The 27,823-nt window shown below is 48.4% G+C and overlaps 11 protein-coding genes across 11 annotated transcripts; 6 read left to right on the top strand and 5 right to left on the bottom strand.

The window, feature by feature from the left end:
• Positions 1-79: 79 nt before the first annotated feature.
• On the bottom strand, positions 80-799 carry FPRO_08353 (uncharacterized protein; the record flags this gene model as incomplete). The annotated part of the gene is made up of 1 exon (XM_031222011.1): positions 80-799. One exon carries the CDS (start codon positions 797-799, stop codon positions 80-82), a length of 720 nt encoding a protein of 239 aa, XP_031087513.1.
• A 925-nt stretch (positions 800-1,724) lies between these two features.
• FPRO_08352 (uncharacterized protein) lies at positions 1,725-5,422 on the top strand (the record flags this gene model as incomplete). The annotated part of the gene is made up of 3 exons (XM_031222010.1): positions 1,725-1,801; positions 1,858-4,752; positions 4,810-5,422. The coding sequence occupies 3 exons, from the start codon at positions 1,725-1,727 to the stop codon at positions 5,420-5,422; spliced, it is 3,585 nt and encodes a 1,194-aa protein (XP_031087512.1).
• Positions 5,423-6,318: 896 nt separating this feature from the next.
• On the bottom strand, positions 6,319-7,681 carry FPRO_08351 (uncharacterized protein; the record flags this gene model as incomplete). Its single annotated transcript, XM_031222009.1, has 2 exons — positions 6,319-7,179; positions 7,307-7,681. The coding sequence occupies 2 exons, from the start codon at positions 7,679-7,681 to the stop codon at positions 6,319-6,321; spliced, it is 1,236 nt and encodes a 411-aa protein (XP_031087511.1).
• A 1,000-nt stretch (positions 7,682-8,681) lies between these two features.
• On the bottom strand, positions 8,682-9,503 carry FPRO_08350 (uncharacterized protein; the record flags this gene model as incomplete). The annotated part of the gene is made up of 2 exons (XM_031222008.1): positions 8,682-8,791; positions 8,846-9,503. 2 exons carry the CDS (start codon positions 9,501-9,503, stop codon positions 8,682-8,684), a joined length of 768 nt encoding a protein of 255 aa, XP_031087510.1.
• Positions 9,504-10,286: 783 nt separating this feature from the next.
• Positions 10,287-12,309, top strand: FPRO_08349 (uncharacterized protein; the record flags this gene model as incomplete). Its single annotated transcript, XM_031222007.1, has 2 exons — positions 10,287-10,995; positions 11,048-12,309. 2 exons carry the CDS (start codon positions 10,287-10,289, stop codon positions 12,307-12,309), a joined length of 1,971 nt encoding a protein of 656 aa, XP_031087509.1.
• A 498-nt stretch (positions 12,310-12,807) lies between these two features.
• Positions 12,808-15,330, bottom strand: FPRO_08348 (uncharacterized protein; the record flags this gene model as incomplete). Its single annotated transcript, XM_031222006.1, has 6 exons — positions 12,808-14,077; positions 14,128-14,218; positions 14,269-14,676; positions 14,736-14,835; positions 14,907-15,161; positions 15,259-15,330. The coding sequence occupies 6 exons, from the start codon at positions 15,328-15,330 to the stop codon at positions 12,808-12,810; spliced, it is 2,196 nt and encodes a 731-aa protein (XP_031087508.1).
• A 1,351-nt stretch (positions 15,331-16,681) lies between these two features.
• Positions 16,682-17,443, bottom strand: FPRO_08347 (uncharacterized protein; the record flags this gene model as incomplete). Its single annotated transcript, XM_031222005.1, has 2 exons — positions 16,682-16,859; positions 16,911-17,443. 2 exons carry the CDS (start codon positions 17,441-17,443, stop codon positions 16,682-16,684), a joined length of 711 nt encoding a protein of 236 aa, XP_031087507.1.
• Positions 17,444-18,600: 1,157 nt separating this feature from the next.
• Positions 18,601-19,495, top strand: FPRO_08346 (uncharacterized protein; the record flags this gene model as incomplete). Its single annotated transcript, XM_031222004.1, has 2 exons — positions 18,601-19,354; positions 19,410-19,495. The coding sequence occupies 2 exons, from the start codon at positions 18,601-18,603 to the stop codon at positions 19,493-19,495; spliced, it is 840 nt and encodes a 279-aa protein (XP_031087506.1).
• Positions 19,496-20,524: 1,029 nt separating this feature from the next.
• On the top strand, positions 20,525-22,417 carry FPRO_08345 (uncharacterized protein; the record flags this gene model as incomplete). Its single annotated transcript, XM_031222002.1, has 2 exons — positions 20,525-20,594; positions 20,661-22,417. 2 exons carry the CDS (start codon positions 20,525-20,527, stop codon positions 22,415-22,417), a joined length of 1,827 nt encoding a protein of 608 aa, XP_031087505.1.
• A 633-nt stretch (positions 22,418-23,050) lies between these two features.
• FPRO_08344 (uncharacterized protein) lies at positions 23,051-25,200 on the top strand (the record flags this gene model as incomplete). The annotated part of the gene is made up of 3 exons (XM_031222001.1): positions 23,051-24,591; positions 24,636-25,028; positions 25,077-25,200. The coding sequence occupies 3 exons, from the start codon at positions 23,051-23,053 to the stop codon at positions 25,198-25,200; spliced, it is 2,058 nt and encodes a 685-aa protein (XP_031087504.1).
• A 1,035-nt stretch (positions 25,201-26,235) lies between these two features.
• FPRO_08343 (uncharacterized protein) lies at positions 26,236-27,789 on the top strand (the record flags this gene model as incomplete). The annotated part of the gene is made up of 2 exons (XM_031222000.1): positions 26,236-27,012; positions 27,061-27,789. 2 exons carry the CDS (start codon positions 26,236-26,238, stop codon positions 27,787-27,789), a joined length of 1,506 nt encoding a protein of 501 aa, XP_031087503.1.
• Positions 27,790-27,823: the final 34 nt, after the last annotated feature.

Below are 27,823 nucleotides of genomic sequence, written 5' to 3'. Positions count from 1 at the left end.
TACACATTCCGCGGTCAAGCATAGTATGAAGCCAAGGTCATTCTTGTCGGCACTTTGACTTATGAAGGATATAAATTAACTAAAGAATAAAAGGAATAAAGCGAGCTGTTCGTGCATGCCAACTTTCCCACTCCTTCCCGAAGGCCCCCTTGAGCATCTTCTCCTCTTCAGATACTCTGGTCCACACTCCAAACATGATACCTGATATAGTGAAAGGAAGCAATCTTATAGCCCAGGAACAGAAGGTCTCATAGATATTGGGAGGAACCCAGCAGCTCAAAACACCATCCAGTCTACCAAGCAGCGCCACGTTGGATATCATAAGAATAGCAAACCCAGTATAACTTGGGTGTTGGAGATATTGATAAATACCGGTAGTTTTCAGTCGATCTGGCTCTTTCAGAGCAAATGTGAAGTTTTTGCCCAGTGATGCATACGGTACCAAACGTAGAGGAATACCGGCACAGAGGATTAGAGCTAGAGGAATCGTAGTTGCAGCAGACCATGTAACCAGGTCTGGATTGAGCCCATTTTCAATTCCATGATGAATAAGAGATCGAGGGATATTGGGGTGGCGCAAAGCCAGGCTAGCAGTGTGCAGTGATAGCAGCCCAAGAGGGGCCAAGACGACCTTTGTGGCATGCTTTGTCGTCAAAAACAGCCACCGAACTGAGTCGCCCGTTGATGGTGCTGAATGTTCGCTGTGATTGGGAGGAGATAGAGCCAGGTAGGTTCCGTAAGTTGAACCTAGGATGGCTGCTGCTAGAGAAGCCTGAGATAGGGAGAATTGAAGAGCCATTGTGATCTCAGTGGAAGTTAGGTCTGAACGAGAAATCCGAGCTTGCACTTTTGCGATATATGAGGTTAGAATAGGCTTCCTTCAGCCATAGGAGAGATGCCGATCAATGATGCAAAAGCTCAACCGAGGTTCAGTCTAAAACATCGGAAGCTACCAGTTTCACGTGACACACATTCAAATGGACGAAAGGTGTTTGATCTTGTCGAACTGGTTAACAGAGGCAATGCCGTTGACAGAAGCCTGCGAGAGAGTCGATTACATGGTGATAGGGGTGTCTATGCTCTGTTACGCAGTCATGCAAACATAATTTCGTATGTTGTACTCGGTACACACAAAGCCAAATAGCGTGGCAATCCGTTTCTACGGAGTGAGCCACAGCCACAGCCACTGGACAGGGATCTGATCTCAGTTTCTTCTCAGGCGGTAGTTATATGTCAACGCCAAACCCATAGGCTAACCGCGAGGATAACAGTAATTATTTGTTGTTATACGAAAAGATTCTAGAAACGGTAGTCATCTGATCGGTGGAAACGGCAGCACAGACGGGTGAACCTGTTTCAATCAACAGCCCGTATCGTGGCTTTCTAAACGGAGGAGCAGCCACCAATCCAAAGCTGAAGACATGAACTAAAGGGGGTGACTATGACATGATTCTCCACTTGGACTGAGACTCGCGTCCCCAGCTCAACCGCAGATTTGTCGATCGCCGCTTTGTGGCGATTCTAGCATAATCGCCGAGTCTAGACTCTAGACTCTAGACTCACCCTAGCTAAACTCTACCTCCCGGTCCTCGGCGTTTCGCCTCTAGGGGCAAGCCCAAGGAACCCAACCTTCAATGCTCTTCTTCCGTCTTTTACAAATGGTGAGAATGACCGTTGGGAGATACCGTTGAAGATTCTTTTCGAATGTGCACGCACTGCTGAGAATGGCCAGTCCAGCTCGTGTAAAGGTGCCCAAGAAAAGCATCGTTTCTGAGGCTACTCGGGAGCGCGAGACGTTCAGGTAACGAGGCAATTTCATCCTAGAAACATTGAGTTATGTTACTGAGATCTAAGTAGGTACGACGACTCGCTTTTCACCAATGTGCGCTTCAACGATACTGGATTGCCTGTTCCGAGCAATGAGCTCTCCACGTGTCCCGATGTCATATTGACGGCTCTGGCTCGTCTAGCAGCTTCTCAAACTGGTGCAGCGCGCGCAATGATCTCATTGTTTGATCAGACTCATCAGTATATCATCGCGGAAGCTTCATCGATAACCCCATTGATTCCAAGCTTGGGACCGGACGGTCACCCGGAAACTCTTTGGCATTGTGGAACTGCAATCCCGCGATCACATAGTGCTTGTGAAAGCACGTTATGCTCCGATGAAATTCAATCAGATGAATCTGGACCAAGGGTCAACCACGACTTGCCCGTCATTGTAGTTGATGATGTTACTCTCGATCCCGAGTACTCAACTAAACCGTACTGTCGACCTGGAGGCGCCGCAAGATTTTACGCTGCAGTTCCAATTCGCACAGATCGAGGTGTCAATATTGGAGTTATCTGCGTAATCCATACCGAACCTTCGTTGCCATGGGAGGATAGACATTCAAGACTTATGAGAGAGCTTTCAAGAGCCGTGACAGAACATCTCGAGACCATCAGCCTGAGAAGCCACCAACGAAGGAGCGAAAGAAAGAGCTGGGGTTTGACAAGTTTTGTTGAGGGGAACACAGCACCTCTGAGCCAAGTCTCCTCTACCGGACGAGAGTATGCAGAGCATGAGACGAGAGGTGACGGTATTGCCAGTTATACAAGGCCAAGAATCGACGACTTGCAGCAAGCTTTGGGAGGAATGAGTGTCAGAAACTCGATTGCCACAGCCGACTCCCAAACGAAAAACGCTCTTCACACCAAAGATGTTATCGTGTGCGCTCCTCAGGCCAGATCGAAGTTTGCCCATGACCCAAGCCAGCTCCTCGAAACTCCAAAGCAAATCTTCTCAAAAGCAGCCTCAATCGTCAAGGATTCTATTGAGACTGATGGGTGTTTGTTCCTCAATGCAGACATGCTGGAATTTTCAAGTGCAGGCTCTTCCACAGAATGGATAGACGAGGACCTGGCGACTCGAAGACCTTCAACATTCAGTTACAATGAGAGTGAGGATGCCTACACAACTGTCTCTTCTGATGAACGCCTAAGACCCTCTTGTCAGGCACTCGGCTCTTCCGAGCATGAGGCAGCTCGTATTGCTCTCCCACAAGCTCTTCTCGCCAGGATGATTCGACAATACCCCAGAGGCCATGTGTTCAACTACGACACCGATGGAAATCTACTCCAAGAAGAACTGCCTGATGATTCGACTCGTCATCAACAAAACAACAATGACTGGGGAAACTTACATAACAGACAAGACCACAGGTTTCGAGTTCAGCAGAGAGAAGCAAATATTCTCCTCGAAACGTTCCCTGGTGCTCGAAGCATTGCATTCGTTCCTGTCTGGGACCTGAGGAAGAAACGATGGTCTGCTGGTGGCTTTATTCACACTTACAATATCAAGCGTACCTTCACAATCGACCTCGACTTGAGTTATCTCAGAGCTCTTGGTATGCTCGCAGCGGCCGAGGCTTTCAAACTGGAAACCCTAGCTGCCGACAAGGCCAAGACTGATGCCCTTGGGTCACTGTCTCATGAGTTGAGATCACCGCTTCATGGTGCTGTTCTGAGCGTTGAGTTGCTTAACGATACAGAACTGACTATTCCACAACAAAACATTGTTAGGATCATCGAAACATGCTGCCGAACACTGTCCGATACGATAGACCATTTACTTGAATATTCCAAGGTTAACAAGGCTTTACCTCAAGAAGCAACTCGAGAGACCCAGGCAGACGGAAGTGGTATCAACAGATCCTCGTCCGTTAGCATAGCCTCGAAGCCGTCAAGGAAGGTTGTGCAGCTAGATGTTCTGGCTGAAGAGGTTCTAGAGAGTGTCTACGCCGGATTCAATTTTCAACAGGTCTCCCTTGCCCAGTCATCTAGCCAAACACCTCGACGACCTGGCCACACATCTATCCGCCGAATGGACACCATGCAAGCCCTGGAGGAGCTTCAAGCTCCATCGAAGAAGACAGGGAATCTGTCAACGAAGATCGGAGACGTCGACGTTTTCCTGGTCATCGACTCACGACCATCGTGGGGTTTCTACACCCAGCCAGGTCCCGTGCGTCGAATTATCATGAATCTGTTCGGCAACTCGCTCAAGTACACGCAATGTGGAATCATCAAGGTCTCTTTAGAACAGACCAGCGCTTTTGGTGCTGATGATAATGACTGCTGGGTAACCATTAAAGTCTCTGACACAGGTGTAGGCATTAGCGAGGACTTTCTGCAAAACGGTTTGTTCAAACCGTTCTCGCAAGAGAATCACTTGTCCCCTGGCACAGGTCTTGGACTTAGTTTCGTAAAGCAGATAACTGCACAGTTTGGAGGTCACATCTCTGTCGACAGCCGAGTTGGCGTCGGTACTACAGTAACAGTGAGACTACCGATGAAGCTTGGTGACAACTGCCATCACAATGTCTGTGAGATTCGGCAACGAGAAGAAGAGTTCGACGCGCAGACAGAAAAGCTTCGAGGGCTTCGGGTCAGACTGGTTGATTTCAACAAAGACTCCGTTGCAGGAGGCGGTTCCGCACAAAGAACGATTGAATCCCCTGACCAACTTGTGCAAGATTTGTGCAAGGAATGGTTAAACATGCAGGTCAACACCACCTCGGAGACACCTTGCTTCATGGCAGATCTCGCAATTTGGTCTGAGGAGGGGTTTGAAAGACCCAGTGTTCCGCAGGAGGCAGTCCCGGATATTCCAAACATTGTGCTGTGTGCCAATGCTGTTACTGCCCATCAGTATGCGACTGGCACAAAGACAATACCACGCCCCGGAGTTTTCGAGTTCATCTCACAGCCGTAAGTAACATTCCATGATGCACCATATGCCGTGCTCTAGGCTAACCATAAATCAAGACTCGGTCCTCGAAAGCTTGCCAAAGCATGTTCACTAGCCTTGTATCGCTGGACAGTCATGCAAACATCTCCCCAATCTCCAACATCAGCATCAACAGAGCCCGAATCTTTGAGCATCGTCACCAGCACTGCTCCTTCACTAACAAACCCAAGCTCACCCTTCCCCGCGAGCGAAGATGAAACTCCAACGCAGCCAAAAGGCTATTTCAGAGCATCCGAGTTCCTTCTCGTTGACGACAATTTTATCAACCTCAAGATCCTCTCCTCATACATGAAGAAGCTCAAACAGCCATATCAAACAGCTTCAGACGGTTTAGAAGCTGTCACAGCCTATGAGGCAGACCCTGGACGGTATAGTTGTATCTTGATGGATATTTCGATGCCGGTCATGGATGGGTTTGAAGCAACGAGGAGGATTCGTGCTTTTGAGTCACAACAGGGGTTGAGGCCTGCTCTGATACTTGCTTTGACAGGGCTGGCTTCTGAAGAGGCGCAGAGAGAGGCTACTGTCAGCGGATTGGATTTGTTCTTGACGAAGCCTGTGAGGTTGAAGGAGTTGGGACCCATTTTAAGAGCCAAGGGGGTTTTGGAGGAGGAGTCGAACCTGGGCTGAGTATCATGATCTATAGGAAGAAAAATAAGGTGCATGGGATCTAAAAGAACTAATTACTACGGGACAAAATAATGGATAGATAGAAAATAATTATGTTAATGGGATAAGCCGAATGTGTTGTGAAGATGGAGGGAGAGGTAGGTGGCATCGATTGATATCATGAGTTATGGTTCGAAAGCCAATGTTCTTGGTTCAAGAAACAACCTCAAGGTAGATGTGTAGAAAGTGCAACTTTTGTATAAAGTAATGTTTGAGTGGTACTTCGGAATAGTTCTTGAGCCTACGTATATTATATTCACATTGTAGACGATGGAAGAGTGTCGATAGATGAACCCCCTATCAACTTCATCGTTCCTACAAGGCCACCCCCAATCTTGATGAAGCCCCAAAACGTCTAGACTCGTCTTCTATCATGGACATGGAGTAGCGAGAGGTGAGAATTATATATATTAGGTATCAACAAAAAAAGACATGGCAAAGCACGCTTCATCAACCCACCACCAGCTCCATAACCCCTAACAATCCCGTCCTTTCACATAACTATCACCCGTTCGTAGGCAAATGTCCCGTCAAATGCAACGCCACAAATATGGAAAAAAACAGAAACAAAAAGCAAGAAAACAGATAGATGTTTTTGCCCAAATAGAACGCCGTGCTATCATATCCGTAACCCTTGGTATCTTCAACACGACCCAATAAGCGCCAGACCATACTCTCTTGGATTTCTTTTGTTATCACTCCTGCCCTGATTGCTATGGATATGTGTCTTTTGTTTCCTTAGATTGTTGTGTTTGGTGTTGATGCCTCGAGGTTCATGGTCCACCGCCCCCATCCTTGATGCTTTCACAGGCATCGGTCTATAGATGCCTGAGAGACAAGTCTCAAGGCTCGACATACTACTGCCGGAGGGGAGTTTCCTTAAAACGCTTTACCCAATGCTGTCGCACGCGGCTGGGCATCTTGCAAAACACCATAGCTTTGCACTCATTGATGAGCACGCCCTCAGAGATCTTGACCTGCAGATCGAGATCTTCGTCTGCAAAGTCACGGAAGAATATGTCCAGCGCTTCCTCTTGCCAGCGTAGAGTATTTCGAGATCGTACAGCCTCGACAATCTCCTCCATAACGGGCCCGTTGGTGTTCTGGCTATCCGCCTGGGAAGGAGAAGCAGCACTCGGGCCATCACGCACAGCCAAAGGCAGCATGGAGGAGTTGAGAACGGACGCTGACAGAGCACGAGAACCGTCGTTGGACGAAGTACGGCGACGCTTGCCAGGAGATTCAGGGGCCGACTGACCCATAGGAATAGTAGTAGCAGGTGGCGTTGACTCGAACATGTTCGGGGTGCTTGTAGTAGGCAGCTGTCGCTTGCGGCTTTGTGTGATAGTCTCGTCGGGCGGGGTAAGAGCATTAGCATTTGCTACAGTAGGTGGTCCGCGTGGAGGAATTGTAGTAGACGTCGGTCGTGGCTGAGTCGCCGACCCAGTGGAGGATGTAGTGGGAGTTTGAGTCAACATTGGTCGCGAATTCGGGCTCTCGAGGCCAGGAGGTCGAGGAGGAGGAGGATCGCTTGTCAAATTGAGTATACCGGTCCCCGGCATATCAGGGTCATCGGTCATGGGGCCGTCTGTTCGTCTCCGTGGTTTCATTATACGTTTGGGAGCGCCACCCGAGCCGATGACGTCTGGATAAAGAACTTCCATAAAGTCTTCGTGATCAAAGGGTCGGCCGCGCAACGCCCTAGAAAGCGGTTCTCTCTATTTGCGAGTCAGCATGTGCTTGACACAGTCGTTTTGTATGCGCGAGGCTATAGCAGCCGGGCCTCGTCGTTCGCGTGATGGCAATTCCCGTTCATTGCATCGTCATGGTGCAAGGAATGTTTACCTCGATATGGGCAGTCCACGCCTCCTCCGTAGCAGTGACCGTTCTCTTGACCGGATTATAAACAAATTCGGGGTCCTCACGAAGGCCTCTCCATAACCGAAACCGTTTTCTCGCGTTGTCACTCTTGTTGATCAGGTGGCTCTTAGCCGGATAGGCGCCATGACTCTCCTGCAGAGCCAGAGCAGCGCGCTCCCAGGCCTCTGCTTTGAAGGAGGAGTTTTCGCGGAGACCAAGCTGGACGCTCTCGCAGAGACTTCGGAAGAAGGTTGCTTCGTATGCGGGAGTCCAGCTGAAGCGCGGAGCTCTTCGATCGCGGTCGACTCGAGCTGGGGGCTGGCCGTCTGGGCCGAGGACATCAACGTCTTCGTCGGACATTGTTCTAGAAGAGGAGGGGAAGAAAGGAAGGGAGAATTAAAACAAAAGCCCCCTCGTGACTTTTCGGTGGGAGGCTGAGGCTGAAGCCGAAGCAAATGCTCCAACAAAGTCGTGTGTTGGTACAGTCTTGACAAGACCTGACCTGGATCAAAAACGATGGGAACCAATTCTAAACCAAACCTTAGTGCTAGCTCGCCCAGTCGGGACTCGGCCGGGCGGTGAGTTTTTGGGTGGGGACGAGAGGTCACCTGGGCCACTGGGAATTTCACTATGCGTTATCACGTGCGACCACTGAAAAAGGGGAACAGAGGTCGACAGTTGCTTGGAACAGCGATTAATTTAAGCTGGACGTTCAGAATCGACAGTAGAATAATGATATCACATCGATGCTGACGGTCTTGGTTCATTGTCTCTCGAGATGCAACCCACCGGAACTTTTGCTCCTTGGCCTCGATCCAGGCCCGCGGACAGGGATTGGTGAGAGCTGAGGCTCAACTCCCCGAGAAAAGTCCATCTCATTGGTCTGTTTGAGACTGTGACAGGTCAAGGCGATACGACATAACGGTTCTGTATTGCAAGGATTAATTGATCTCACCCAACATTATCATTGCATGCGCCAACACTTGCATAGTTCCTTGGCCATCTTGATCGCACGTGAGTCGGTACATAACTTTTCTTTGTGATAGAGTCTTTTTATTATGGAGATGTCCCACTGTCAAATGGAGCATCTTGCCCGGTATAGCCGCGGTTACCGCCTGTAGCATTAACATTACGTCGATGCCTATAATCTGGGCCTTGACAATCTTTACTCTGTTTAGAAGGCCAAGGTTGCACTTTGCGTCACTCAGACTCCGATATCGATGAGAAATGTAATTGAGTTTGCAGACCCAAAATAGTGAAATTATTCTATCGACCAAAGATATCTTGGCTCACGACTTCGAAAAATGTAAGAGTAAATGTCATCAGACTAAATTTCATTACTGAACATTCAAGAGAAAGATCATAGGAACAAGAATTGAATAAGAGCAAAGAATGCAATACCAGCACCAGCCAGCCCCAAGTGTTGACTCATGGCGCCAGATACAATAACAGGGTGATCGGTGGACTCTCCTGTTCTGGCGTTAGTTTTGATACCTTTCACGAGATCAATCATAGTGGACTTACCAGGAGATGCACTCTCTGGGGAATTAGGGACTGGAGTAGGCTTGACGCTTGATCGGAATCCATTGTCGTCTCCAGTGACCTTGGGTGCAGTGTTTCCTTGCTCCTTGGGCTGCTCCTTGCCGGGCTGCTCTTTGCCGGGCTGCTCTTTGCCGGGTTTTGCCATTGGCATTTCAGTTGGTGCGACTTCATTCATGTAATGACCCGAAACAGGGTGCGTGATGGTCGCGGTAACAGGCTCGGGGCCACAAGTAGTACACGTCTGAACCTCACACGTGAATCCATACGGAAGATCGTGCTCGTTCTTGGTAGGCTTTGCCTCCATGCCACTGTATGTCTCCGTGATGACATACTCCTGTTCAAACAGACCAGTAGAGCAGAAAGCAGGGTAGTTGGTAGTGTATTCAAGAGTATGGACACAAGTTGGGCAGCCGCAGTGACAGTCGGGAGCTTGGACTTCGACAATGATGGCTTCTCCTGTCACAGCTGGCTCGTGAACCACGCATGTCGGGCCGGGCACGGTGACTGTAGCCGGAGGACGAAGGCCATCGCGGGTGAAGCATTGAGTTATCGTTGCTGTGCGGGTTTCATACTGGACATCTTCTTGAGCAACTCCCAAAGCGGCGAAGAGCGCTGGGAAAACGAGTGACTTGGAGTACATGATTAACGAGGGCGAAGAGCAAAAATGCACCAAACGAATGACTGCAGCTGGAAATCACACAGCCTGAGCAAAGAAGCAGAGAAAGAGTGTTTTGAACGGCATAAAGGGGACTTGGCGCTTATTAAAGCCTCATGCTAGTAGTGAGGAAATGTTACTTTCATACCTCAACGTCCATCTAATTACCTAAAGACTGTGGCTTACCGGCGACATGAATAGTTTCATGCCAGAATATGATAGTGACCCGTGTAGCGCGTGACGCCATGCTCTATTTGCTCTTAGCGGTCATTGTTGGTGCTCGCTTACTTTTAAATTTCGGTTCCCATGGATAGCTTGGCAGTGGCTGACTGAAAGGCCCAAATTCGTTACGGTGTTTTGTCTCGTGGAATCCAGTGATTCTGTTGGTACCAAGATTCTGTGTTGTTTACTCTATGGTATGCAAGGGAGCAACTCAAGGGAGTCTTGGTGACTAGCTAACGTGAGTTTAGTACGATGGTTGATGTCTTGTCTTAACGTGGGCGCGATGACATCTAATGTCAAAACTCATATTCTAGACCAACGCCTCACTAACTAGATTGAGACATTGTCCAGTTGTTGCTTGCCACCAATTTTTTTATTGTCTTGAGATATTCACAGCAACCAACAGATGTCTTATGCTTCATGGGCTGAGTGTATGCAGGGCTGAGCTGAACATTTGAGTGTAGAGCAGTTAAGAGTCGTAGAAATTCACAGTATTGGCTCAGTCCCTGGTTTTCGTCTTCCCAGAGTTCCCATTGATTCTTCATGATGTCTCCTGTTCGCTTGTTCCTGTTTTATCTTGCAACTCTTTTTGGTGCATCCATTGCTCTTCAAGACGACCAAAGGTTGCCTGAATCTTGGTGCATAACCTACCTATCAACTTATCTGGTCCCAAAATCAGATGGTCACACTCGCCCTACGGCTTCATCTGCTGACGAAGCTGTTTTCTCAGGGGCCTCTGGAGCAACTCTGGCATTTCCAACAGATCTAGCTATCCCCTCAACCTTTCATGTTCATGATGATCTAGTTATTACCACTTCGGTCCCAAGTCCAACAACTGGAACTTCAGTCCCCGATGCCAGTGGTCGATCAGTGATATTCCGCGTCGTTCCAGAGTCGCTGGACACCAAACGGGATCTCCAGGTTAGGGCAGTTACCGGTTTCGTTGGTAGCCAGTCAGAGATCTGTGCTGCTGCCACTATCTTCAATTTTGTGCAAGGTCGTTTGCTAGACGGCAGCTTGCCCATATACTACAACGGTGAGGATTTCAAGGAGCTACGTGGCTATCCAGGAGCGTTACCTCGAGATGCTGTTACTGAAACCTTTGCTGATGAGGCTGGATTCCTCCGATTTTTCAGCTCAGTCTTACCAAACGGTGAGGCAGGCTTCTGTCAGGATGCTGGGAGCGGCCAAGTCTATATCACTTTCACCGCATCACCTCCGAGTTGTCAACCTATAAGACTTTCTATTACTGGAGGTATGGGCATCCTTTCGTGCCACTGATGCTAGGCTGACTCGTTTTCTTCTAGTTGACGAATGCCGAGACGGTGATATATCCTCGAATCCTTCTTCTCGTCGTACCAGTATGCCCCTGCTAGCAGAGTCTACATCAGCACTGCCCGGAACGACACCTCCCTTGAACTCAGTAGCTTCTCCGACCACAAAGGATATCCAGAGGGGTTCTTCCGCTATAGATGTCCCAACCTTCACTTCTCAGGTCAAGCCTGTGTATACGAGCTCTGTCCGGTTTTACAACAGCTCCTCATCTATTGAATACCCAGCACGCCCCGCTATCACTCAAATACCTTCTATGTTAGACATTTCAACCCCTGTCACCGATATCCCACTTACATCTCGGCTGAGCTCCTGGACCTCGAATGCGGAGACCCTACTCACAGATGCACTATCCACAGATGTCTCGGGAACGTCGCAAGAACTACCTTCTATCTTTGATCCCACTACAACTGCCACGTCGACTACCATGGATGCTCAAAATACAATTGGCACTAGCTCTGGGACTGCCTCCACGGCAAGCTCTATTATTCACTCTTCTACCACGTCTGGCCCATCATACAGTTTCGAGACTGATACTAGCACACTATCAGATCTGCCATTGGATGCCGGTTCATCTTTTGACTCGAGCTCAACCTTCACGACAACTACCGATACCACAACTTCAACCACTACAAGCTCTGAAGCGACGGGCACACGTGCGTGTCCAGAGGGCCTGTCTAAACCATTGACACTATTCGATGGCGAAAGGCCATCTGACAATGGTGTCGAATGGCTCGTGCTCCCTTTTCTGATAACACTCTACGGTGAAACCAGTGATATGCTCTATATCAGCCCCAACGGACTTGTTACACTCAGAGATTCGTTGGGGGTCGATTCCATCTCCAATATGGCCTTACCAGATGAAAATGTTGAGTCACTGGCTATTTTTCCTTATTGGACTGACATGATAGTCCCCGAAGGTTCAGGGGCTGAGGTTACATATCAGATTGAGGATATTCCCAACCAGCCAGGGATGTTGACCATAGATTGGTGTGTTTTCACCACACCAGATGGGACTGAGCCAAATCACTTTCAAATGGTAGTCTCAGCGGATCAGCTGACCCCAATTACCTTCTTATACTATACTATCCACCTCGGGGGAAGCTATGCTACTATCGGTGCCCAAAATCGTGATTCGGGTCAGTTTTTGCAGTACTACGGTCCTATCCCTGATAGAACATTTATGGAAGTCAGCACGTTCAGTGGCGGGGAAGATTTACGTATTGGTCAGTTCTGAGACCCCCCAATTCTTAACGGCCACTTCGTTATTTCATTATTCTTTCTTCTTTTGTTGTCAGCCCTTTAATCTCTGGATTAGCTAGGCTTTTAGGGTTACGCGAAGCTTGATCTAATATATTGCCTACACGTGATCCCCTTCGCGGCCAGATAAGATGTTGGCAGAAGAATATTTTATAGTGTATAGTTGGTTTGCCTCCAAACCTTGACTGTATTAGCTACACTACAATATCATCTCAGTCTTGGCTGCCCCTCGGCTTAATCCAACAAAGAACGACGCCGAGCATCCAAGATCCCGTGCTAAGTAAAAGACCAGAGATATAAAGCTGAGCCATCCAAAGAATAGAAGCATAGCATTTTTAACCAACCCATTAAAGACCGAATCCAACAAGTTACAACGACGGCGGGAAAAATCAAGACTCGGTCAGATTACCTCATCAATGAACGTAAAGTCGTCTCTATGTACACCAACTATGTGAAGTGAAAAGAAGAAAAGGCGCTATGTTGAGCTCTGGATAAAATCCAAGTTAAGGCTCCTCCAGTCCCAGAGCTGCGAAAAGTCCCCGAGGTCCACATCGGTGATGTTGCCGAGACCATAATCGATATTGAGATCCTGGGGATGATAATCAACGTATGTTGGAGGAACCATGCCACCCCCGGTATGATCAGCATGTGGCATGCCATAAAGACCCCCTTGGACAATGCCATCGATACCAGCGCTTGGTGATGGGACTTGCTGAGGTGGCATGTGGCCGGGTGCGACACCCATGTTGTAAGCGACCTGAGGTTTCACATAACCTTCGGCGGGAACTTGGTTGTTCATGACATAACCAGTATTCTCATGGTTGTCATAAGAAGAGTGAGTGCTCTGCGGCGTCGATCCTGAAGGCGCGCCTTCTGAACTAGCGTAATAGCTCGGCGAGCTTTCCTGTGACACCTGTGCCGGATGATATCCATCCTCAGGCTTGATGGCGACATCATGACTGGTATTTGAGGCTGGAGCAGCTGGAGAAACAGGAGCGACTCGTTGTTTCTTGCGATTCACAGTCTCACGTGGCGGTGGCGATCGTCTGGGCATCTTCTGAACCATCTTGACAAGAATGTCATGAGATGTCTTTGCTGTCTTCGATAGAGCCTTGAGACGCTTCAACAATCTGATTGCAGTATCCACTGAATCGACAATCTCATCCTTTCTGGGGATTGTGTCGTCCTGATCTTTGATAATGGCAGTGGAGAGAACAGCGGCTGTATCGAAAAGAGAGAAGATGATAAAATGGAATCTGGCGTCTCGATGGGAAGCATGATCAGCCCACCGAGTAGTTGTGTCTAAATTCTTGAGTGAATAGAAAACTGCATCTTCTCGGACTGCTAGTAGATCCGCTGGTGAGTTTTTAGTGTAAATTTGCGCCATGAATGCTCGCATAGGGTTGAGAATCATGAGATATGCCATCGTATGGATATAGAACCGGTGGTAGACAATCCATGGAAACTTGTAATCCTTCGACGTGTCAGGGTTGTCGACATCATAAACTGCAGGGAAACGTCGGATCCAGTCCTCAAGCATGGACTTGTACTCTTGAATATCGCTTGCTGAGGTGATGTTCTTGGGAGCACCCCATCGCTGCGCGAGTTGCGTGACCAGCTCTGACTGAAGTTTCATATGAAGAAGTGGTGAAGGAGAAAAGTCCTCGAGGGTGAGACTCGGTGGCTCTACGTTGATATCACTGTGGTCAATGATCGTCGGGCGACCTAAGCCAGAAGCGAATTGCCTGAAAAGAGTCAGCATACCATGCACCTTGACTCTGGTGTTTTCACTTACCAATCCCAGCAATCCAAGATACACCATACTCTCCGACGCATCTCGCGTTCAAATTCTGATAACCCTTCGGCAATGGCAGTCCGATGAAGACCTAATGCAAGAGTTAGATCACTGATGTCGCAGGAGGTCGAACGTACTCACCTAATTCATGTGCCTCTCGAACAGCAGCACCAATAACATGCCACGCCTCAACGAATTTCGCTTCCGACTTGTACCAGTAGATTGAGTGAAGCATCCACTGAATATTCAGCAGATGGCAGTGACCCACCGGAATCACCCTTCCGAGTTCCGTAGCGGCTTTGTGGTATTCTACTGTGAGCTTTTCTGCAGGCTCGGAGAGCTCAACTTCGACAATGGGCTTTATCTCAACATCTAGGTGCTGCGTGGCACACGCGCAGACCATGACGAGCAAGATAGTCCATTGAAGTGAGAGCGACTGATTACGATTCCTTCGCTCCCACCATTGTTGATATTCCTGGAGGAAAGTTGGCGGATAGATGATGTAGTAGTGATAATTCATGTTGTTGAAAAAGCTCTGAACAAGAGCATCTGGCGGGTCGTCAGTAAACGATTTCTTGAAAATATGGTTACTTTGAGCCACTATTTACCCATTTGGGGGCGTCCAGGCAAGACATCGAGGGCATGCTTGAGCTGGGAACAGGTACTGGGATGGACCCAAGTCAGTTCGCCCAAAGGCTTCTTGTCCTTCTAAGATGAATTTTAGTACATAATTCGACTAAGGGGACATTTTTTTATCAGTATGAAGTGAATTTCTTTACCTTTGCATCAATAGTCAGTGACTCAAAGAGAGGGCCAGCGGCGTAGCCCATTGCTCCCAGCCCAACGTCGTCGTCATCCTCATCAGGCTCCGAGTCGTCGGGTTCAACGTCATCCTCACGACTACGCGAGCGCTTCTTATCGCTGTTTGGTGTGAGCCCATCGGACGGTGAGCTCGCAGTAGTCGGCTGAATGAAGCGGCATTTATCTGCGACCTTGCGCTTCTGGCAATGGTTGCAAGGCCATTCTCGATTGCACTGCTGGCAGTGAGTACAGTGACTTCATAGGCCCCGCGGGGCGGTCGAGAGGTTCCCCAGAGGGTCTGCAGGTCATCTCTGAAGGGCTGTGACGTACCTTTTGCTTCCTGCGATGACACTCAGCGCAGGCAGAGCGATACTGAACTGTATGCGAGCTGTTGTCCTCCATGTTAGTGTGGAGTTGACGTGTGGAGATCGGCAGGGAGCGACGCGAAGAATCCAAGGATGGGCAGAGGAAAAACTTTGTCGCGTTATTCCGGAATTGCTGTAGTTGAATACGGAATGGCTCTTGTCTGGTTGTGGTCTAGTCTAAGCGGATAATGCCGCCCGTTTGTCTTAAATCACCCTGCTGTTGCTTTGTTTTTGTCCAGAGCCTCGGCAGTTGATTTTATGATGATATTTCAGTGATAACTTATGTCTTCGAACAGGATTTCAGGAGTTGCAGGCCGTCGTAGTAAAGACCGCCCCTGAGAATTGAATATCGGTCCGAGTTTCAATCACCAAGAACGCCAGCGTTACCTACATCTGAGACCCCAAATCTGTTGTGGCACCTGAGAAGCAGCCAGCCTCGGACTACACGAAGTTGCAAAGCCACATTTCTCACACTTGAGGCAACGCATTCCAGACTAAATCGAATGGCTTTCTCATCTTTGCGGGGCTGTGACATGATGATAGGTTGTAATGCCAAACGCCTTTCCGGGAAGGCTGAAATAGACTCGCATATTATTCGTCCAACGTCGCACAAAGGGTCCAGACTCTCAATTGCGGGTAAAGATTCCCTTGATAGGACTCAATAAGCGCATCCCACGAAAAAGTTTCAATCGTACGAACAGGTGATGTCGCTGATGTCCGAGCACGTATGTCACTATCAACAGTGTCAAAGCTCAGACTTACGTGGCAATCAAGGTGAAACTAGTGAATAGTAATCACGAGGATCCTGGTATTTGGAATTATTCCACTTTAGTGTTCGCGGCACGGCAAGTTCATCCAGCGCTCGAGCTACGCTGAACAGAGCGACCGGCAAGCTCATCTTGGTCTAGGCGCCGGGGTAACGTGGATGCTTCCGCCACTCTGCATGGTATTTGATTGATTGATTTGAAACCATCAACTTCTCGCCACTCGGTGAGATAGATCTCTCCATGGTATTTACTGGGTATTCGCCAATCGCCAGATTGATCTTAACACACTGGTATCGATGTGCCGAGAACTATAGGCAGAGTTGTGGGTTCAATGAAGGCGTGGCTAAGTTCGAGCGACTTCGATAATGAATAGTGAGTGCAATGTATGAGAATTAATAGACAGGAAAGAGGACAATTTAATGGCCTACGATGAAGCCTCGGCCATTAGAATCCGCATGCCGACATTCTATGATGTAAATCAGCCTTAAAGATACAAAGTCTCGAGTCCGGCAAAAGGCAATATCTAGATCAGATTCATAGTTCTGCCGTCATTACATTCCACGTTCTTCCTAATCAGTCATTTCAGCACGGCTTCATTGGTCAAGCAAGTGCCGACTTCCTTTAGTCCTTTGTCAAGCCTTGTCTAATGTCCTTCAAAGATTTGATCTGCTTTCCGTTTGTATCAAAGTTGTCTTCACTGAGCCAAGCCTCAAACGCCTTCTTAACAAGAGGCCACTCCTCGTCAGTAATGCTGAGCCAGGCAGTATCTCGACGCCTTCCTTTGAGAACCATATGCTTTCTATATCAACACATTAGCAAGGGTTCTCCGGATGGGATCTACGATAAATACCTGAAGATACCCTCAAAAATAAAGCCCAGTCGCTCAGCAGCTGCGAGACTAGGCTTGTTGAGATGATTGGCTTTCCACTCGACTCGTAGATAACCAAGATCCTCAAAGGCATGCTTGATAATCAGATAAAAGGCTTCAGTAGCAGCACGTGTCTGTTTCAACTGAGACCCAAAGATGATGCTCCCAATTTCAATCCTTCTATGGCTTGGAACGATGTTGAGATAAGACATTTGCCCAACAGGTTCAGACTTGGGGTCATTTCGTGGCCCAGAGAGAACAGTATAGAATAATGGATCCTCGGACTTGCTGAATCCTTCAACAGCCTCTCTCCATTGTTGCTGATCAAGGTATGGTCCTCCAAACATATATGTCCAAAGATGACCGTTTTCCTCGCCGCCGAGGTGCTTGTAGCTTGGATCGGCGTGAGAGGGTTCCAATGGGATAAGGGAAGTGTAGCGTCCGTCAAGGGACCCACGAGAGGGTGCAGACGCGCTACCCGGGGGGGTAATTGGACCAACTGGTTGTTCACTCATGATTGTAGACGTCGAGTATAGGACTTGGGTTCGCTTTCGAGTGTTTGGAACTCTTGGGCTTAATAGTTGAAGCTCGGGGCTCGGATCCGAGAGAACACAGAGTTCGGGGCTTAACTCCGAATGTGAGTCAGCCTATGACTACGCCCTCTGGTTGAGTGCTCCAGACAGACAGTGAGTCACGCAATTTATGATAGCCAATTATGGTTAATCCGTCGTATTAGGGACTTGCCAATACTAGAAGCTCGATTGAGACACAGGAGCCTATCAAATGTCTCGGCCAAACGCCCTGCATGACAAGAAAGTATCGGTAATCTGGTGGCGTAGACGTTACCATCATACACGATGGTATGGGTTTCAAAGCGGCGGTCTATTCTGTTTTGATCATCATACAATGTACAGTGAAGGTATTTATTTTCTTGTTTACAATCTATCCAAGCTTCAAGGAGCACTTGATTTTCGTTCAATTATGATGGTCGTCAGATAACTTGACATATGTTATGCCACCTCAAAAACTGGTATCAAATATGTTGCATTTATAAATAAGTCTTGTTTAAGTTTCAAAGCCTTAGGTACCCTGCTTATTATTATATGAGCTATAAACCCCCTGGTGTTTCTGGCAATTCATGACTTCTTTATTTCTTATGCGCTTTCATATTCCCCTTTACTAAATGGTTTTTCGTTTTAGTTTTCGATCCAGGCTGACTCTCCTATATCTTTACATCTGAGTATGATAATCACAATCGCATTGAGAAACAAATACGGGAGACTTCTCGGTTCCCGTTATGTTGGTGAGTTGATGTAAGTCATTGGCAAGTAATCTTCACAGCCATAATGAACTCATCATGTACCCTGGAGCCACTTTTCGGAACCTGGGAGCGGCTTGCTTGACAATCGAAGGATTCGCCAAGCCAGCAACTCCCAATCATACAGCACAGCGCTACAAGGAACTTGTTATGGAAACGTCATGTGAATACTGCGCCTTGCTAATAAATGGCGACCGACGCTACATCCCCAAAGTTGGGATTCAGCCTTACAATCTACGAAAAATTGATTAAAATTTAAATAACGAGATTTCCACTTGCAGCTCGAATAATTCTTTCTAGAATCTTTCAAGTACCTCAGATATTGATTTTAATCTACCTTAAGCGATATACAAGATGACAGACACGAAAGACCTTGGCAAAGCTGGTCAAACAATAGACGCTTCCGCATCAAAGCCAACAGCGCTTCCTCCTTCATACGATATCACTCTATCTCAATCTGAGTCTCTACAAAAAGATCAATCACAAGCCACGGAGGACTTTCCTACTCTTGTTCTTGATGGCACAAAGATCCATTCCTTATACGCACCCAATCGCATACTCTATCAACTTAGCAACGCACCATATGACGCCACGCGGAAAATCTATGCCATTGAGAAACTCCGATACCGCATGACGAATGGCGACGCTGAACAGAAGCTAAAACACACTGTCGATCATATCTACGACTTCAGGCACGGCATCTCGATAGAATCGTACAAACAAATCACCATCCTGGGACAGACGAGTCGGAAGCGTACTTATCCCAACATGATCATGCACCGCTGTCTCAATGGCTGCCACACGATTTGTGAAGGTGGCCAAGTGAAGGTGGCCCCAGACTATGTACTTAAAGCAGAGTCTCCTCTGAAAGATCGGCTGAATCAAGGGAAGAACAACACCACCATATGGAAGGATGAGAAGGGAGAGGTGGTTGCCATTGAGACGAAACTCCAACGTGATGAGAATGGTATCATACAAGAGCTTCCAAGGCTTGCCATCAAGGCTAGGGCTGAAGAAAAGCTGTATGATCTGTTGGTCACTTCTTGGTGTGCACATGTCTGGAAGGATGCCCAGAAGGATTTGAAAGAGCCAATGAGTTGGGATAAATGTGAGCCACAATATTGTCACCCATTTTGAGGATCTTGACTGACCAATGACTCTAGTCAAACGAATTGCGTCGACCATGCCAAATAAAGCCGCAGGTATATACGGCGGCGCTGGAATTGGTGGCTCTTCATTAGGCTTCTAATCTGTTCGAAATGCGCACATCAGAGATGTGATAATGTGATAGCGAGATTACAAAATACGAAAAATTATTCGATTAAATCATCGGCTTTCCTGTCGCCTGTGATATTGTCCGAGCGCTTCTTATTCGTGAAGTGCTTTGGCCTCGTCACACGGCTCGGCTTGATATTGTATAAAATAAATTGTCTCATCACAATCAAACAGCTTCGCGCCCAACAATTCTTTCAGCGCCACTGGCTTATCGTGCACATTGGCGAGGCTAATAAGGCCATTTTGAGTTCAAAACGTCTCTCAATCTAGCGAAAATTGATCTCGGTTAACCGCCCACTGAGACTTGGCTGGGATATTTATCCTGAAGCACAAACACGGCAAATCCCGCGATTCTTCATGATACTTCGTTGATGCAACGCAAGCGGTGCAATTGGACCCTGAATCGGATGTCAAACAACTCTGATCGTTTGCACGGATAAAAGCTAATCGTCTAAATATGGATTGTTCGTTGTTTGTGCATGGATGCGTTCATAATGTTCATGATTATCGACCAGGATTCACGATTTGCATAAACACGGGCTGACCGATATAACCTTATGCTATGCTTAATACAGCTCTCCACTCGTCAGAACAAGCAAAGAGCTCGTATTGTTTCGTGAAACTTGGCTCATCACCTGCCAAGATAACAGTTCCCGCGCATCGTCCAAAGCCTCCCGTGAAATAACCCAAGAACTAAAGGGCTCGAACAACGGGATCATGCCCAAACAAACGCTCGTGGAAAGAGTCCGGTGATGTTTCCATCGGAAATGTGCCCCTTTTAGTGTCCTCGTGGCGTGAGCTAGCCCCAAAATCAATTTCTCTTGGCGGACGTCGGTGGTAATTTAACTAAACGACCAGGGGCAGGGAAGCCAACAGCTCCTCTAGGCGAGATGAATAAAATGAAGGGCCACCCCTAGCTTCTTCAGCTGGATCTCAGCTGTTCTTTTGCTGGTCTTGGTCACGTTTCTGAATGAAGTCGTAGATGGAGGGCAAAGAGTCCAAGATGGCTCCGACAAGTCGCATCGCCTTTTTGGCGCTGTCGTTCCTCCTTTCAGGCCGTTTCGCAGCAGCTGGTAAGCAGACGTTCGAACAACAGCCCCTGAGATGAACAGCCACTAACACGCGATTGAACGCGCTAGAATGCGAAATTTCTGGCAATTACACAATTATCGCTGCACCCGACGACCAAGATGGAGTTCAATCCTGCAAAGATGTCGATGGCTCTTTGTCGCTCCTCTTCGATAAGGATCCCTCTTCCTGGCCATCCGATAAGGCCACGGTAGATCTCGGCGACATCAGTTCACTTACCGGTGACCTTGTCATTTATCCCCACCACGATTCGAAGAAGACGGTTGTCACGGCGTCGAGTCTGAAGACAATTGAAGGAGCCCTTACGATATGGAACACAGGAACCGGGAAGGACCACACGATTGAGGAGTTCGACCTGGTATTCGGCGCGTTAGAGGAAGTGGGCAAAGATTATGTTATCACGGAAGCTTTTGCCAAGCTCTCACTTGAGCACAAGGCTGATATCACAGTGGGAGGTATGGCGAGAGTCTACGATACCGATGTGGAGGAGTTGCAGTTGAACGGAGTGTATACCGTCAATGGAGACTTCTCAATCGACTCTAATAGCGATATGAAGGAGCTCGATGTCCCGGCGCTTACATACGCTAATAAGGGCCTTATTGTCAAGGGCAACAATGCTCTTGAGAAGGTCTCATTTGCAAAGCTGGAGGGGGTCAAAGGAAATATGCAGTTCAACCAGAATGGTGCGCTGCAGACTATTTACCTCGCTGCCCTGGAGTCAGCTGCAACCATGTCTATCACCGCCAACGGAAATGATGCTACCGTGCTGCTGCCTTGGCTGTCGTCCATCGGAAACAGCACTACTACTGCGACCTCAGACTTCAGCGGACTTGGCAAGATTGAGTTTTCGTCCCTACGCACTGTCAATGGTTCACTGACCTTTGAGTCTAACTCGTTTGAGGATCTTACTATTCCTTTGATCAAGGAGATGAATGGTGGCATTACTGTGGAGGACAACCCTTCTCTGACGACGTTTGCTTTGCCGAGAGTTACATACGTGGATGAACTAGACATCAGCAGCAACGACAAACTCACCAATATTACAGCCAACGCTCTCAAGTCTGCTGGCACAATTGCGATCAAAGGATCGTTCACAAACGTGGAGTTCTTCAACCTCAAGAAGGTTACGGGAGATTTCAAGGTCGTCGGTGATGAGTCTATGGACTGCAGTTGGTTTGATGCCAATATCAAGAGCATTGTTGAAGGAAAATACACATGTGTCGGAGATCACGACAAGAAGGAGAGAAAGCCTAGTACTGGAGGCATTGAGGATACCGAGGGTAACCCCAAGGATTATATGACATCCCCTGACGATGATGGAGGTAATAGTGGTAGCGGCAGTGGCAGCAGTGGAAGCGATAGTGGCTCGGGCAGTGGAAGTGGAAGTTCCGACGGTGACAAAGAAGGCTCAAAGGGAGGGCTTTCAACAGGTGCAAAGGCCGGCATTGGCATCGGCGTTGCGATCATCGTTGTTCTCCTTATCGTTGGCGGGGTTATGTTCTGGCTCTGGCGCCGCCGTCAGACCGCAGCACCCGGTGAAAAGCGCCTCGGCAGCAGTGGCAGCGGCTCAACCAAGAAGGGCATCTTTGATGGGCAGCAAATGGGTGTTCAGACAAAGATCGAGGCCACCAACCCCAGCCCGTCTCCTAGCATCGGCACTTTGAATTTCGGCCGCAACTCCCTCATCGAGTCGACTGGTGGCTTTACCGAGAAGAGTCTCAATGCCTGGAAGACGATCCGAAGAGTTAGTGTTTCTTCGGGTGGTTCTTCGACTGTCAAGGAGGGAACTAGTATTCTCAAGGGTTGAAGAGGAGAGAACGGGACAGAACAGAACAGATAAGATGGCGAGTGTTTTAAAATGCAATTCAGCGTATAGTGATACCACAGTCCTTCAATAGACATCAGCAGGAAGCGGCCTGCATCTCTTTTCATAGGGTAATTTTAATATTATTAGGTTAAACAGTCTATCAGAATTCACTCACTCACCTCACTCGTCAGTCCACTATCTATCGTACATGATAAGGGAACGTCAGCTAGTTACGACCCCAATTAAACTGAACCGCTTGACCCTTAAATTTCCAAGAAAAAGAATGGCAAAGAAGAGCTGAACCACTTTAAAAGAATCCACGCAAGACATTGGATTTGATGTGGAGATGATCTCCAACTTTTCTCACTCAATCACAAAGCTTCACATGCGCATCTGAGGCTTCTGACTTGGTGAACAGAGACCCACTGCTGATTACGAGAGGTAAGTGCCCCTCATCAGCAGAATCCCTTTAACAAGTGATCGTCGCGCAGTGAAAACACCAAAGTTGTCATTTTCATTCTCATCTCGACAGTCAATCTCTTGCACTTGATCTTTTCTGTTACAATTGAACCTTTTGTTCGGCATTTTATACTGTAAAAACGCGCCTTATTACCTAGTCTTATCGCAGCTAAAATGACGTACCCCCGTCCTGATTTCGAGCGTAACCCACTTCGTTGGGAGTCCCTCAACGGACCATGGGATTTCCTCTTCGATGACGGCGATTCCGGCCTCAACGAGAATTGGCAGCGTAAAGGCCTTCCAGAGAAGGTCAATGTCGACACCTCTGCCAACCGCAAAGAAACTGGTCAGAACGACAGCGTGGTACAGAAAATTATGGGTGATGCCCATTCTCTCATTCAGAACAACGTCTTCGCTTCATCTACGCAGACTACCAACTCAAAAACCAAAATCAACGTCCCCTATGTATTCCAATCTCCTGCTTCTGGTATCAATGACCGCGGAGTTCATGAGGTTATGTGGTATGAGCGTGCCATCTCAGATTTGCGATCAGCGCAAGAAAAGGACAAGGGTCACAAGCTGGTCTTGAGATTTGGTGCTGTTGATTACGAGGCTACTGTTTGGGTCAATGGAGAGTATGTCGGTGGTCACCGGGGTGGACACGTTCCCTTCGAAATTGACATCACTGATGCCGTGGATGCCGCTAAGGATGCTACAACTCACCGAGTCACTTTGCGCGTCTATGATTCGGCTTATGATCTTACACAACTTCGAGGCAAACAATACTGGGCTGCCAAGCCAGAGACCATCTTCTACACTCCCTCTGGTGGTATCTGGCAGTCTGTCTGGCTCGAGGTTGTTCCCAGTGCTCGTATTGCTGATAGCTCTTATGGCACTGTTATCAAGTCCAATGATATCCACTCTGGTGAACTGAGAAGCATCATCGTTGTGAAGGGACGAAGAATTGGAAAGGGCTATTCTGTCGAGCTTGAATCCAGCTTCGCTGGCATTCCTGTTGCCAAATCGGACAAGAAGGCTCTGCCCCGAGAGACGAGCTCCGTTGGCGTTGAACTGAACATGCGTCTGTCCGAGGAGCAGAGATCCAAGCTACCTAAATCTGTCAGCGAAAGTGCCCCTCTTGATAACGACTTTGCTTGGCGCGATGGTGTTGCACTCTGGTCTCCTGAGCATCCCCAGCTCTATGACCTCGTTATTCGCCTGTATGATGACGCCGAGAATGTCATAGACGAAGTCAAGACAACCACCGGCATGAGAAACATCAACTGGACAACAGGAGACGGTACCTGGCGACTCAACGGCAAGCCCTACTTCCAGGCTCTCTGTTTAGACCAAGGCTACTGGCCTGAGACCTTCATGACTCCTCCTAGCTCAGAGAGCCTCAAGCTGGATATTGAACTCGCAAAGAAGATGGGTCTCAACGGCTGCAGGAAGCACCAGAAGGTTGAGGATCCCCTCTTCTACTACTGGGCTGACAAGCTTGGTTTCCTCGTCTGGGGTGAGATTGCGAATGCTTATGCGTTCAGTGCCGAGTATGTTGATAGGTTCAACACCGAGTGGACTGAAGCTGTCAAGCTGGTTATCAACCGTCCATCAGTTGTGACGTGGACTCCTGTGAACGAAAGCTGGGCTTATCCTAACCTTGAGGATAACGTTGATCAGCGGAATCACATTCGCCAGCTCTACTATCTCACCAAGTAAGTACATCGGCTTCAGTTTCAGACTATGCTAACAGTTCTAGGGGTCTTGATGATACACGAAGTATCAACGATAACTGCGGATGGCAGCATGTCCTTACTGACCTAACCACATTCCATGACTATAGCGATGGCCCTGAGATCGAAAAGACCTGCTCCACTCTTGAGGGCATCATTGGCCCGAAGGCTGGTCGAGGCGTTTTCCTACCACCTATTCCTGGTGTTGACGATGGCTCTAAGCATAAGCCTGGCGCTCCAGTCATGAACACCGAATTCGGAGGTGTCAACATTGCACCAGCCAAGAAGGAAGATGGCGATAGCCTCGATTGGGGTTACACCACTGCCACCAACGCCGATGACCTGGTAGAGAGAATTGAGCGCCTCGTCAATGGCGTTGTTTTGGGAGGACATTGCTGTGCTTTCGTCTATACTCAGCTGTAAGTATGATTTAACTCCTGTGTTGATATGAGACTAATGGTATGCAGGGCGGATATTGAGCAGGAGGTCAACGGACTGTACACTTTCAACCGAGAGGAGAAGCTGGATGCTTCCAGGGTCAAGGCTGTGATTGACAAGGCCCTTGGTGCTTACTACAACAGGGTGAAATAAGGATCACGTCAGGTATGTTCTAGATAGTGCGCCGAGTTGAGGCTGGCCTCTGAATGCTTAGCCTCGAAATAGATATGATACGAATGATACATTCTTCGCATGATTACGATCCTGAGTCCCTCTTAGCTTCTGAAACAAAAACATATGTATAATTCCAAGTTCTTCAGCAAGCACAAACATACTATTTCGAAACCTACCGAGTCGACATATGCCTGTAGAAACAATCATGGGTTGATTTAGTCTTTGGCATTACTCGAATCTACTGCTATCCTCTTATGAGGCTGGCCCATGCACCTATTAAATGTTGAAACGATTCCCATTTTGCTTCCGAAACATACTTTCAGGCTATCAAATGCGGCGCCTGTATCCATGGTCCTTGGGATGATGCATCGGTCAAATTGCACAATCATGCTTACTATATGAAGCTCTAGTTGGGCGAACAATCAAGCTGACATATATATATCTACGCAAAATGGACTTTCGTGATCAGAGCATTGTGAAGCTGATTTTCTATTGCTGCACGCTGGGATTTCATGTCTATGTCAAGCCTCGACAAAGAATCGGATGATGTTTGCTTTTGTAACACAGTGCTAGTCCTCGCTAAGAACGCGGCCAGTCCGAGTTTGATAATCAATTGAAAATCACCAAAACAAGCCAAACTCGTTATGTAACATGACCAAAACGCTTCTCAATAATATCTTGGAGATTCTCACATAAAATCAAATCATTACAGCCTCGGCATTGACCATAATATGGCATCATGAGTTCATGACTGCGGGGATCGGGAAAAGAGCTGTCATATCACGTGATTTTACATGAGATCGGGTCGACTCACCAGGCTTAGACCCGACGCTCCATGATGTGGCTGGGGGGATCATCACCAGTTCAATCACGGCGCCAGACCCGGCTTTTTGCCCGCGGTTGGGAGCATCACTATCTTATCGCATCATCACAGTATATTATATCAGTTACGTTCCATCTAATTGTATGCTGTAGTCGCGCGCGCTTCCTCTCCCTCGCCTCGCCTCAGGCGCGATGCCTTCGACACGGCCGCCAAACGCGCAGTCGCCCATCGTCGATGTCGACAGCGCCCTCGATAACATCGACACCATTCGCATCCCCGAACCCCACGGTACATACTTACAAACACGCGGAGCTCGCGCAGCTCGTCGAATATACAAAGCTATGGGTGTCTGGCCATGGGACATCGTTCCCGAAGCACCTCCTAAGATGTGGGCCATCAATCTGCTAGAGGATCTCGCCCTTGTCGCAGACCATGTTGCCAGAAATCCAGGCGATACACTGCAAGACCTTCAATCAGAGCTTCGGAAGTCTCTTGCGCGCGACCGCAAACCTTCTTATGCTGGAAAATTGATGGCGCAAGATGTCCACGCTGCAAAGAAGCGATTCGTTCGAACAATGCCTCAATCACCCGATGCTCAAGACGACACTGGTGATGATGCTGGTACTGCCGAGCGACGGTCCGGGCGACGGCGAAGAACCGCAAACTATAGCGCTCCAGACTCGCCAATTGACCCATCGCGATCGCGTCGAGATACTTCTTCAGAGGAGAGCGAGGAGCACATGGCCTCGTCTATTACCGTCGCCTCAGAGTTTCCTCCATCTCCCCCCGTACCTCGCAACATCAAGCATCTCAAACGACCAGCCACAACAATACCTACGCCGATTGAGAAGCGTGTCCGTCATAGTTCGCCAGAAGGTTCGCGCCTGTCAGCTGCGCAGAGCCTCATGATGTTTAGCTCTCCAATGGCTACGTTCCAAATGGCCACATCTTTCGGCCCAAATGCAACTGTATGTTTGCTCGATACGCGATGAGTCCTTATGCTAATACATTGATAGGCCAATGCTACTCGCTCCCTCGAACCGAATAATCTTCAGGAAGCGTTAAAACCTGCGACCAATGTCTTTGTCGCAGCAATTGACGCACACGTCCGGACGATACGTTCCTCGCTTGCTATTGCTCAACAGGAAATCTTTCCACATAGGTCCAGATCTCAAGAAGCTATGAGCAAACTTCGCGCCGCCCAACTGGGTGTGCAAGCGATCCAAGATGATATAGCTGAGTCGCAAGACAGGCTGCGACGACTTGTCGAAGAATCCGTCGCCGAGGACGCTCTTGCGCCACAGCTCCATGCACTCCAAGAAAACAACATGTCTTTACCGCCGGAAATCGCACAAGCAATACGAAGCTATGAGAGTCGCCGAGCAGCCAAGAGCGAAGAGATAAAAACCCAAGAATCAGCCATCAATGCTAAACGTGATGAGCTAAAACGAGCGGCCGAGGAACTCGACATAGCGGAGACGAACTCGAGCGGCATAGAAGCCGACATAAGAGATCTCCAAGCGGCGGTGACGCGTGGAACGGAAGCAGCCCGGTTCGCCAACATGTTCAGCGTGATGGTGCAGCTGGGGCCGGAGGGATTGGCGAACATTGAACAGATATACCCAGAGATTGGCTCTCTACTTGAGTCGCTGCTCGCGTCGAGGAATAGCCCTTCGCAGCAGAACCATAACAACAATCATCATGTGCATAATGCGGTGGATGGAGACGAGGCTAATGGATTGTAGGGATTGGGCACGACGAGATTAACGTTAGTATAGC

Source organism: Fusarium proliferatum (assembly GCF_900067095.1).
Source record: "Fusarium proliferatum ET1 genome assembly, contig: FPRO_scaffold011, whole genome shotgun sequence".
Classification (NCBI taxonomy): domain Eukaryota; kingdom Fungi; phylum Ascomycota; class Sordariomycetes; order Hypocreales; family Nectriaceae; genus Fusarium; species Fusarium proliferatum.
The sequence above is the reverse complement of the archived record's forward strand: the minus strand, read 5'-3'. Positions and strand labels throughout refer to the sequence as shown.